We start from the raw sequence: 12,559 nt of genomic DNA on the forward strand, positions 1-12,559 counted from the left end.
CAATCTATAACATTTAATATGATGGATATAAAATCTACCATTACTTTGTCAAATTGACAAAGTTAAGCACGTAAGTATTTAAGCACAAGTATATAAGAAGCCCTCATCAATGGAGCTTCGATGTGCTTATTTTTCGCCGATGGAATTAGAAATCATAATGACAGCATATGGACAATATCAAAACATATATAAGAAAAGCAATTGTGCACTGCTGCAAAATAGCGAGAATTAATGTGGCAGAGACCAAGACAATGCGTGAGTGTGAGTTGACAGAGAATTAAAGTTGAATCCTCGACACTTATTCAACGTCCAAAAAAAATAAAGTTCGTGCAATAAATTTGTGTCAAGGTGCAACCCAGCAGGCACAAAAAGGATGTGGCAGCAAATCAATATAAAATATAAAAATCCATTTAAATAAGCTAAGGTCCAGCTATGAACTATTATGTTTAATCTTTACCAACTGATCCACACAGCATTCACTCGCTATATTCAATTCAACATATGTAATTAATTATGTGTAAGAAGCTAAAGGTTGGCTCATGACTTAACATGAAACAGAGTGGACATGCAACTGAAACTGAGTTATATTTTGGTCCCTAAAGCTCACCGGCAAGCCTAGCATTCAGTGTAGACTCACAAAAAATATGTGTCATGCACCGAACCAGGCCACTTGGCTTTCACATTGCTGATTATATGGGCTGCATCACAAATGATCTTCACAGTCCAAAACTACAATTAGCCGCTATGTCAACTACATTTGTATAAGGGTATGTAATACAATACAGAATAGAAAAGAAGACCCTTTATTGTCCCACAGTGGGGAAACTTGGGTGTGTCAGCAACAAAGCAAAAGGCAATGAAAGCATACAGGTTCACACATCACTAAAACCATAGAAAACGTTACCAGACTAAAGGCTATAAGAACCATTCAAGAAAAACAATCAGGCCGTATAGTAAAGAAGAGTAAAACCCAGGATAAATAAATTTATTTCTGAACATACTGTGTGGTTATCAACAAGGTATTCTCGGATTAATTAAATTAGAGGTGCAGCGTAGTCAGGTGACATTTGTGACAGCATCAATCTAAGAACGTTGCAATATAATATAAAACAAAACATAATCTTTATTTAGTGAAGGAGCAGTGAATGTAACTGTCGTCTATGCAGCCAATTAAGCCAGCAAACCCAGAAATGTGTGAATAAATAATGCATGCAGTCTCAAAATGTGACTGCATGCAGATTAAATTACTGTTTTCACTGATACCTGTAATTCCGCAAGATTCTTCTCTCATAACTTGCCCACAGATTTTGTAGACATTTAATTTGCATGATAGTAAGAGAAGTTATCATAGACCAGTACTTATAATTGTATTTGTTTTATTTGCTTGTAGAAACCACACATATATCTACAATATTCTTGCCCAAGTCTAAGTAAAAGATAACTTCAAAGATAAAAACTGGATTTGGACATTCTCTCCTTTCATCTCAACTCACCTGAACATATACCTGAACATATATAATTCCTGTCCAGACCTGACACCCTGAAGTGATTGCTAATTCATATATAAACCAGTTACAATTCTTTTTACACCTATGTTATACAAACAGAACAAGAACTCACCTATATTATTTATATTTTTGACTATGACGAAAAACGGTAACGCTCAAAAATATATTCATTGGGAAAATGATAAGACATCTAATAGCAGTGTGATCACCCTCTCATGATGTAGATTTCTGCAGAGTAGTTGCGCTCCAACGTCTACAGGCCCTTTCAGATAAGGACACGCCATTTCTGCAACGTTCCTTGTACCAGATATCAGCGAAAACCAAGGACAGACTCAGGGTTAGATGAATAAACCCTGCTATCAAGCAGGGTTGGTTCACAAAGTAAGTTGCAAGGATAACTTGACTCAGGGAAACGGCTACCTGGCTTTCTAAAACCAAAAACCCAGGGTATGCACATACTGACCCCAGAACTTACTCACTAACCCTGCTCTCTGAAATGGGGCCCAGATAGTCTGATTTCTGTGAAACATTAAAAATAGGAGCAGATTCACCAGGTTTATCCTGGATCTCCTAAGGAAAGTTCCTTAATCTCAACAGGGATCAGCTTTAATACAGAGGCTGTTCCGAGGAACATTTTAGCAGACCTGTGCTCCAAGGAAGTTTGACAGGAACAATTTTCTTCCTTCTGTTTCTGAGAGCAGCAGACACACAAACATGTGGAAGCGGAGCTATTTTTGGCCCGGAAACACGTGAACAGAGGCGTGGAAGGCAGCAAGTCCGATTGGCATCAGCTCCAGGCTCCTGAGGTGCTGTGCAAATCAACAGTGCGGCATCATGGGATACATTTTCAACATGAGCCTGAAGCTGTGGAAAGTACCACAGCTGTTAAAAACTTCCTGTGTGGTACGATTGCTGGAGACCCCGCATCTGAAGGGCCTCAACAGCTACAGGCTTTTAACAATGACCTCACATCTTAAATAGACCCCAGATAGGTTGCTCCTCAACCATAGTCACCCCCTGGTGAGGTCTTCGTTGGGTCCACTACAGTTTGCCTACCTCCAGGTGGATGATAACATCATCTACTTCCTGCAACAACCTCTGACCCACCCGGAGAAGCCTTGAAGAACTTTAAACATTTTCCACCGAAAGATCTCTCGTTCTTGAACAGGTTGGGTTCGCATGCCTTCCAGTTTTGCGAACCAAGAATGACTCATCAACAGTGGGCATTGCTAAGCGTGGTGGGAAGCTTAGTAGCGAGACAGCAGAGTTTGCTGAGATGTGCGCAATGTTCTTTGTAATGCAAAGCATCCATAAACTACAGTTAATACGAAAAAGGAAACAGCGACTCCGTGCAAGAACAATGGTATGTACAATATTTTCATCTACACATGTTCAGCGTCCTCGAGTGTAGCATAAACCAGTAGTTGCATGATTAGTGTGTTTTTGCAAACATAAATAACGTTTATACGGTACATTCTTTGTCTTCGCCACCGTACTTGTTGTTTCTATTGTCTAGGGCTTTGACCCACCCACGGGTGATGTTACAGCTCACACAGAAGAACCAAGTATTCAGCGGTGCACGAGTTGAACCAGAGTTCACGCTTTGGAACACCTTTTCATTGGTTCGAAATCACATTTGGGAACTGGAACAGGCTCTGAACTGTGTTGGTGGAAAAGGGATATATGAGGACTATGTTCTTTGATTTTTCCACGGCTATTAAGCTGTCAGCAGTGGACCACCGCCTATCCCAGTGGATATTGCACTCACAGGCCACCTGCACTATGTTAGGACACAGGCCTGTGTCTCTAACAGGCTGGTATGCATCGTTCACCCACTCGGTTGCACATTTAATTTATTCTGAGTATGCTATTGGTGATAACAGTACATAACAGTCTGGTTTAGCTTTCTTATGTTGTAAAATTTCCCCTTACTGTACAGTCTGTTAAGCTTATTTATTTTTTATTTTTTTTACCTTCGTGTGTATCTTGATGCTTCCATTTGTCTTTCACTATGCTGCTGATACACCTGAAAAAAGGATATTTCTATTATATTTAATATTTACAATCACTCAGAGAAACTGAAATTATTTCAAACATGACCAGCAGCTCGGATACACAAAAACAGTTTTTCCACAGCACAGAGTCCATCTTAGCTCTTTCTAGAATTGTCTGGAGGCTGTTCCAATTATGGAAGTCGACATGAGAACAAAAAAGCTTTCTGGTTCTTCTTCAGGTTAGAACGAGGCAGTTTTGTTTCTGTCTAAAATTATCTGTCCTGACTGTGTGAACATTCCCATAGCCTCAGATTGCACAGTTTCTGTTGAATCTGTGTCAATTCTTCTGTTACACTTAGTTTAAAAGTATGGTTATATAAAAAGGTGTGAGAAACATATTAATAAGATATTAACAACATGTTTTTTGGACAGGTTTGGGCAATGTCATGAGCACATTGGGATAATTTATTATAATATGTCAGGATTTAATGTCAGGAGCATCTGTTTTGTTTTGTTCCTCAACGCATTTAGACGTCATTCTGTGCCTTCGCTGCGTTGTTGGCTATCCCTCCACTCCATGATAAGGCGGTGGGCGACAGCATGTTTAGGAGGCAGCCAGACAGTGGTGGGTTGAACTCTCTTGGGTGGCGCCATTACCTGCAGAGCGCAGGTGATTTCCTCCTCAGTGAACCAGCGAGCATCCTCCAGCTCTAAGTGGTCCACATTCAGCTGGAACAAACAGCAGGTCACAGCAGGGTTCAGTACTTTCTATCTGCTCATTAAAAGCAGAGCTCAAATACCAACTGAATCTGTCTATTTTATCCTGACTCATCTTAGTTGATCAAAAGTTTCAAAAAACTCTATTTGCACATTCTTGTGAGTCACCTGAGAGTGGGCGGAGCTAACTGTGGCATGGCAGGACAGCATGAAGGAGCTGTGAGGGAATGGCCAGTGCTGCGAGGAGCTGTAAATGATGTTCTGTACCTCCAGACCCACCTCTTCTGCTACCTCCCTGCTCACAGCCTCTTCCAGAGTCTCGCCTAGAAGCAACGCACACACAGTCAGTCAATTGTTACATACTAGGTTTACTTTAGGTGATACCTAGGTGCGCCAGCAACTGGTGAGACTCACCCATGTCGCAGAAGCCAGCAAGTGCACTGTACAATCCAATAGGGAAGGATGACTGACGGCCCAACAAACAGCGTTTTCCATCAGATACCAAGACGATCACCACTGGAGACATCTGCAGAAAAAAAGTCACAGTGATAAACTGTCAGAAACGAATCCCTGTTCCACTGCACTGCTACTTATTGGTTTAAGACTGATTCTGTTCTAGTTTTGATCTGGATCTATTCTCAATCATTTCAGACACACAGTGGCTTTCAAATGTATTCACACCCCCTGAAAGTTTGCAAATGCTGTTTTGGTCTGACCACAATATGGGATTTAAGGTGACAGACCAACACAAAACAGTGTATAATTGTGAATTGGAAAGAAAATTGTACATGGTGTTAATCATTTTTACAAACACAAACATGAAAAGTATGTTGGATCTTAAGTATAAATCCAGCTGTTCTGTAACACAATGAGAATTTGTGACACGACTTGAAAACTGATGTTCACTGACGCCCTCTATACAATCTCATGTAATTTGAGCTATTTCGCAAAGAATTGCCAAAAACATCAGTCTCTAGAAGTACAGAGCTGTTACAGCCAGACAACAAAAGACTTCTCAGCTGTAACTTTAGGCAATGGGGGGCTAAATACAAATGCACACGTTTCAGGTTTTTATTTGTAAAAAATGTTAAAAATCCATGAATCATGTTCTTGTTTATGTTCTTCTACTTCACTATTACGTATTAATTGGTGTAGGACTGTCACCTTAAATGCCATTACATCAAAGTTCGTGGTTGGAAAGGCAGAACATGTAAAAGTTCAGGGGGTGTAAATAGGTTTATAAGGTGCTTCAATTCAGATCTGGTCCGGTTCTGGGGTATTGATCCCGTCCAGGTCTGGTTCAGATATTTTGAAAAAAAAAACAAAAAAAACAACTGAATCTCACCCAGTTCAGATTTTTAATAAAGACAGATTCTAACCCAGTTCAGTTCTGGTTTAAAACCTTTGGGTAGTAGACAATAGAGCTGCTGCTGCAGACCCTCTGGCTGCCAGCCTGGTTCCGATGGGTCAGCTGGCCTGTAGCACCACTGAACCTGTTAATCTGGTGCCATCGCAGCAAAGCCTGGGCCTGCAAGACACATAGATGTCAGAACCAGAACTTGGATTTGATCACATGAACAAAAGCTCAAGTCAAGTAAACTTTATTAACCCCAAGGGGCAATTTGTAGTGCAGACAACAGTGAAAACATAAAGAAACAGCCATACACACACAAATAAAAAGCTGGAGCTCTGGTCTGACAAAAGAAAAGCAGAAAAACGTCCAGCTGTACGTGCTAACCTTGGCCACTAGATGTGCCTCAGCTCCTGCCAGGAGAAAGAAAGCTTTCCTGAGATCTATGAACGTTCCCTTACATTCCTTCGCAACTGCTGCTGGATCCAGTTTTCCTGAAAACAGATCAGAAAATCCAAGCACTCAGTCAGACACACACTTTCTCAAAGTCTGAAGTGATAAACTGAGTCCAACATGTTCTTACCCACATCCAGACAGAACTGAGCCTGGTTCTGCTCAGAACACCCAATCAGAATGGACTCCTTTAGTAAGGATCCATCAGAACCAGATCTATGCAGGACTGACTGGACTTCTAGAATGTAAACCCAAACATTGATTTGTGAACAATGTTCAGGTTCTACATGAGGTTAGGTCTGAGGTTCTACATCAAGTTCTGTCAGTCTCATTCTGGAAACTTTTAATTTTTTTAAGGTCTGAACTTGACACTGAAGCTTTGTTTTATGTTCTGAGGTTCTGTACCTGAGTAGCTGAGGGCAACAGATCTAAAAGTTCCTGGGTCACTGCGCTGCAGCAGTGGAATGAGATGATGAAACAGGAAAATGTGCCCGTTCTGCAGAGCTGAAACACATGCTGCATCATTCTCCTTCAGCATGTTGAGGTACCTGAAGAGATCAATAACTCGATCAATCAACTAATCAGGCACCTAATGAGCTAATCAGGTCATTGTAAGCTCTTAAACCTCATTCTGGACACAAAGGCTGAGCAGAACCGGGTCAGACTGTAATGTTCTGCAAAGCGGAGGATCCGCAGGGGTCTTAACAATGCCAACATGCTGAAATAGATCTCAGTGAATTGGTCAGAACCTGACAACTATGAAGAAGACTGGTCTGGTTCTGCTACCTGCAAAAGGAGAGCAATAATAAAGTTAGCCACACAGAACTGTGATGGTACAACTCTCCACAAGAAAAACTGGTAATGTGCAGCGCATACATCAGGATGGATCAGGACACACATTATGTATATATGTATATATCATTCCAAACAGCTGCTTTATAAAGTCTTCTAGGGCCTGTTTGTGTAAATATATATCTATCTATCTATCTATCTATCTATCTATCTATCTATCTATCTATCTATCTATCTATCTATCTATCTATCTATCTATCTATCTATCTATCTATCTATCTATCTATCTATCTATCTATCTATCTATCTATCTATCTATCTATCTATCTATCTATCTATCTATCTATCTATCTATCTATCTATCGTACTGTGCAAAAGTTTTAGGCAGGTGTGAAAAAGTGCTGTAAACAAAGAATGCTTTCAGAAATATAAATCATTGTTTATTTTGAACAATTTACAAGTGAACGAACCCAAACATCCAGCCAAAGTCATTAAGAACTATCTTCAGCATAAAGATGAACAAGAATGACTGGAAGTGATGGTAGGGCCCCCAGAGTCTGTCCCCACAGATACATATATCTATAGATATCTAGATATCTAAGGTTTATTTCCTCTAGCTGAACCCAGATGAAACAGACCCAATGATCATTGCCTCCAATAACATGATTCCTGTGGTTATTGGCTTCTTTGTACACTTGAGCCTCAGGAATCTGGGAGTTGTTTTTTGACAGTTCACTCTTATCATTCCAAACAGCTGCTTTATAAAGTCTTCTAGGGCCTCTATACACAACAACGTTTGTACCAGAAAATGATGTCGCATAAACAGGGCCTTATAATTTTAGGAATATCTCTAACCATGTAATTACCCATGCTAGCGTTCCAACTCACCTGGATTACAGTAATAACATTTTAACCAGTTAAAAAAAAAAAAGTAAGATAAATGAGGCTGTTAGAAATGTAACTGGTACAAATACAGTCTTGTCCTCTATGTACTGGTTTCCAGTTGATTTTAGAAATCATTGTAGAATTTCAAGTTCGTACACAGCGAAGCTCTTCAGTATACTATGTAGTATGTATGTCAGACCTTAAAAGGGACATATCATGCCGTTAAATCTTTCTTTTTCAGACTTAAATCATTCAGTTGTGGTCTATATGAAGTGGAACTGCAATGCTTTGGTCTGAAATTGCAGCTCCACAGACTCCTCTTTTACCCTTGTTCTGAGGTGCATCTGAGAGCAACTCATTTTGGTGTGGTCTTTTTAAATGCTACTTAGCCCCCACCCCCGGTCCAAGAGAGTTCCACTTTAACTCGTTCGGCCATTTTTGTAGTTTGATAACAGATACAATTATCAAGCGGTGCAGAAACAATCCAAAAACAACCAAAACACTGCTAAACTGCTAATGTAATAATACTATTCAAAACACGCAGTACGGTTCTGTCTACAAGGAGCTAAAAGCAGCACACAGCACTAACATAATCAGAAGGCACATTGTCACTGCTATCAAAGCAATGGCCAGGAGGTCATATTAACATTCAATAAATTCATGTCTAAAATAAAGTTTGTTGTGATTTATATTATTTCCAGCTTACCGCTTTGCTGTGTCCGTCATTTCCATAGACAGAAGGAACTGAAATAAGACTGTATATCTGTTAGATTTCCAATTATTTTAATTGTCTTCCTAGGAATTTTACATGCCCAGTTTTGGCATGTAAATTCATACTGAAAAAATATTTTAATATAGTACCCATTAATGATCAAACAGAGCTCTTTCACTTTTCCTTGTACATAAAACATGCACATTTCCCGAAGATTGGCTTTTCATGTAAACCTCTCATGTAAATCACACTCCTTAGTGGAGTGTGAACTCTGTTTTTCTTGTTTTTATGCAGCTCTGCAGGAGGAGACACCAGATCCAGGTTTGGATGCAGTTTCCCAGAAGCTCCCAGTGATCTTCTTCACCATCATGTTCTGCCATTGTCTGCTCCACTGTCCCTTCATCTTATTTTACATTTTTAAATTATATCAAATAGCTTATGATTAAACAGTCAGTCAAGGTATCAATTGCCATACTTGCCAGCTGATAATCTGTTTTTTGTTATTCTAATAATTCTGAAGTTGCTTATCATCTATTATTTGTTAGTTAAGACAAAAAATAATTTTTAGGCAAAGTCTTTTTAAGGGAGTAAAGTTTTGATTATATTAGGTGACAATCATTGAACCACCATAATTTACTCAGCAAGGCTTTTATATGATCAATAAATAAAAACTTTTGCTCATTATTTTAAACGATTTCAACTAAGTACTAACACTTCTAATTATTATATATTTGATACTTGTCAAATAAATTTTTTTTTCTTTATTTTACTATCTGTTATACATATGAAAATAATCCCATTCCACAGTAAAACAGAACCATTTATTGAAACTCCTGGTAAGATCTAGCTGAGGGGTGACGTCACTAAGCACGCTCTGTTCCAATCACAGAACTACGTACTACTTGCGTCTCGATTACAACGTACTTCCAACTGTACCTACTTACCAAGTACAGTACCACGAACGAACTCGCGTACTTGGGTTTTGAGAAACGGTACTTCTTTAGCGGTTCAGCAGCAAATGCTGTGACGTAACAGATGAAAAAACGTAATAGAGGATAGAGAAAATTGATCGGACTAAGAAAGTGTGACTCATACAGAATATAAAAGACATCTACGCAGCACCTAAATTCTTTTCCAAGTACACAACAAGGTAAATTTAAGGGCTAAAAAAGTGGATTTTGCATGATATGTCCGCTTTAAAATTAACCTTACCTACTGTCAGTGTTGCAGTGACTTCACACTCTCTGTTATAGAGTGTTTGTTTACTCACACACAACTGAATCGACCCAAAGTTCCAAGTTCTATGTCGATCTGCCGAACCCGCCGAAAGATTCTGTTGTGACAGGGAGCAAGCATCTTCTTCTTCGTAGTTTTTACTGCTGGTTGGCAAACGGTTAAGTGTGCGTTACCGCCACCTTCTGAATTGGAGTGTGAACCACAATGGCAAACCTATATTCGACAATGAATTTCAGATTTTTTATATGAAACTGAAAAAACGCTATAATTAAATTATGTTCAGAATTTAAAAGAAGTAATTCAACTAAACTAAACTGTACTTTCTGCATCGAAGTTGCACAGAAGAGTATGTCTTTCTTTCTGATATCTTATACATTCTATCAACGCATAATCAACTGTCTCTTGAGATTGACCACATTAACATAATCCTGTATCATTTCTTCCTGTTCTATATAGAGTGCCATTTAAAGTTGTATAACTGAATCTAAGCTTTGATAAATTCAGTCTTCTTCCCTCTTTCTCCTTGAAGTTTCCCTAATCTAAGCCACTATTTTTGGACATCCCTCTGTCCCTTTAAATTAGCCCAATATACCCACGGCATCGGTTCCCTTCTGAGACTCAAGTGCATCTCTCCCATTTCAACTTGTAACGCAGCCAATAATTCAGTAGATTACACCCCAGGTAAGTTTTTATCAAACCAAATCCCCAAATATTTGAAGAATTCCACTACTTCTAATTGTTCTTCATGCATCTCAAAAGTGCCTGTGACACGCTTTTCCCACAAATGCAGAAACTGAAAGAAAACATCTTAATATTAAAGGAATGGGGCAGTAATTGACATGATATTAGAATTAAAGACATGATAAAAGACAATTGTGGCACAAAATAAACACATTTGGATGTTAAATTTTACAAGTCCAAAGTCGCCTGGAAATGACGTCAAAGGGGAAGTCTCCGGTCGGTAGAAGTCAAATTGTGTTAAAAACAGCGTTAATATGGTGAAACGGTATATTGCTGGTGGTGGCAGCAATACTACGGCAGCAGCCATTAGTCTGCACTACTTTCCTGCAGTGAAGAGCATCAGAGCTGCCTGGATCAGAGCTGGAAAACTGACAAGGGACAGATGGGCTGGTCCCACCAAGCACAGCCAGTTGTGATCAGAGGACTTCTCGGCAAATTGCTTCGAACAAGAAACCTCTGAATTTACAAAAGAAATTATGCCAGAGGTTGGGATATCTGACAGACAATTGAGAATGTTTAAGCAGATGCTATAGCTACGCTGTTCAGTGCATCCGATGTGAAAATATTGCCAAAGAAAAGGTTGTTGTTGCTGTTGTTAAACGGATCAAGACTCAGCATGTAAGAAAACTTCCTTCTTACAAAAGTGCATGTAGATATCGGCAGCTGTTAATAATTAAAAACCCACAATTATTATTTCATTATTAATAATACTGATAATTATTATTAGTATTATTAAAATAAGATAAATGTGCTTTACTAAAAAGCACATTTATGCTGCTCTGCTGGCTGTTGTGTCCAAGAAATATCAAATTCTTTGCTGCTGTCTGTGTTGCTGACCATTCTAGCAGCAGTCAGTTTATGCGTGGGGGTTCTCCTTTGACACCATAAAAGAGCGCAAAGGAGCATTCTGGATATGCCTTTGTAGTAAAATGTATGTCCATATAGCTCAACAACTGTTCATTTCAGTGGCATGAATTTACTTTTTAAAATATTTTATTAATGTTTCCTTTCCATAAATGTAATGAGATTTATCATGAAAATTCGATGTCACAGGCACTTCGAGATTTACTTCTATTGGCTTTAACCTTTTAGTAAATACAGCTACTTTAGTTTTTGACACCTGAACCCCCATTTTAAGCCCATGTCTCAACCTCCAATGTTTCCTCTTGAACATTTTAACAATAAATTCACAATTCCTTCACCTTTTCCATATAACTCCATAATCTGCAAACAAGATAACTCCAAAATTATGCTCAATACGATGAAACACATCATTTATCATAATTCAAAAGATTACCGGGCTAACAATGCTACCTTGTGGAGTGCCAGAGGGAATCATGTGATGTGGTGACATGCTAAAAATCATTCTTCTTTTTGTTTTATGGCAGACTGCAACCATGACTTTAAGGTGGACCTTCTATATTGGAGTGTGTAACATGATCTACTGTTGTATTTTCTTGCACTATTATACACTCTGCTGTAAATTGTATATACAGAATGAGAACAACATGAATAGTTTCTGGAGTTGTACAAATACATGTTCCACTAGTTTATATTATTATAGGGATTAATGACCTGTAGTTTGATGTACATAGCAGTGTAAACATATTTCGGTTGTCAGAAATGTACATGTGTAGTACAGGTAGAACATGTACAGTGGGGGATGGGGTGCTATGCACAGGGCTCCCAGATCTGCCTACTGTTTCCAGCCCAAACACAACGTAAAACCCACCCACCAGCCCAAATCTCAACCTCTCTTGAACCTTCTGTGACATGCATAATAAAGAAAGTGGCGCCATGTTCTTTTAAAACGTGAAGTTGCAGTAAGATCAATGTATTACAATACTTGCAGTGAGCTTCGGATCATTCTCTGGAACTGGCAATACACAATTTTATTTCTGGACCAGCCTCCCATTTCTGTCTGTATACTATATTTTTCTCACTTCGACGTGATGCTGTCTCACGATATCAAGTCAAAGCTTAACAGTAAAGGCCTTCAGGCCAGTGCACCTCAGTGTATTGAAGCTTAGTTGAACTCTTAACCCATTAGGGCCAGTTTGACATTGACCAATACCATTTCACATTGACATTATAACCAATGATTTATGATGTCAACTTTGACATTAGTTAATTTATTTTAAAATAAAGGTATGAGTGCAAGGACACACTT

At 38.9% G+C, this 12,559-nt stretch overlaps 1 protein-coding gene across 10 annotated transcripts; it reads right to left on the minus strand.

Annotated features, from left to right (window-relative positions):
- Window positions 1-787: 787 nt before the first annotated feature.
- Window positions 788-9,832, minus strand: nudt13 (nudix (nucleoside diphosphate linked moiety X)-type motif 13). Of its 10 annotated transcripts, none has more exons than XM_047376518.1 (9): window positions 9,683-9,832; window positions 6,649-6,809; window positions 6,429-6,571; window positions 6,154-6,261; window positions 5,958-6,064; window positions 5,622-5,747; window positions 4,634-4,745; window positions 4,388-4,542; window positions 788-4,231 (listed from the first exon to the last, which is right to left on the minus strand). In XM_047376518.1, exons 2-9 carry the CDS (start codon window positions 6,738-6,740, stop codon window positions 4,037-4,039), a joined length of 1,038 nt encoding a protein of 345 aa, XP_047232474.1. In that variant the 5' UTR covers window positions 6,741-6,809; window positions 9,683-9,832; the 3' UTR covers window positions 788-4,036. The 10 variants fall into 10 exon arrangements, with proteins under 10 accessions (XP_047232474.1, XP_047232475.1, XP_047232477.1 ...); XM_047376519.1 differs by having other exon boundaries at window positions 9,625-9,760; XM_047376521.1 differs by lacking the exon at window positions 6,649-6,809 and having other exon boundaries at window positions 9,683-9,783.
- Window positions 9,833-12,559: the final 2,727 nt, after the last annotated feature.

Source organism: Girardinichthys multiradiatus, chromosome 10 (genome assembly GCF_021462225.1).
Source record: "Girardinichthys multiradiatus isolate DD_20200921_A chromosome 10, DD_fGirMul_XY1, whole genome shotgun sequence".
Taxonomy (NCBI): Eukaryota; Metazoa; Chordata; class Actinopteri; order Cyprinodontiformes; family Goodeidae; genus Girardinichthys; species Girardinichthys multiradiatus.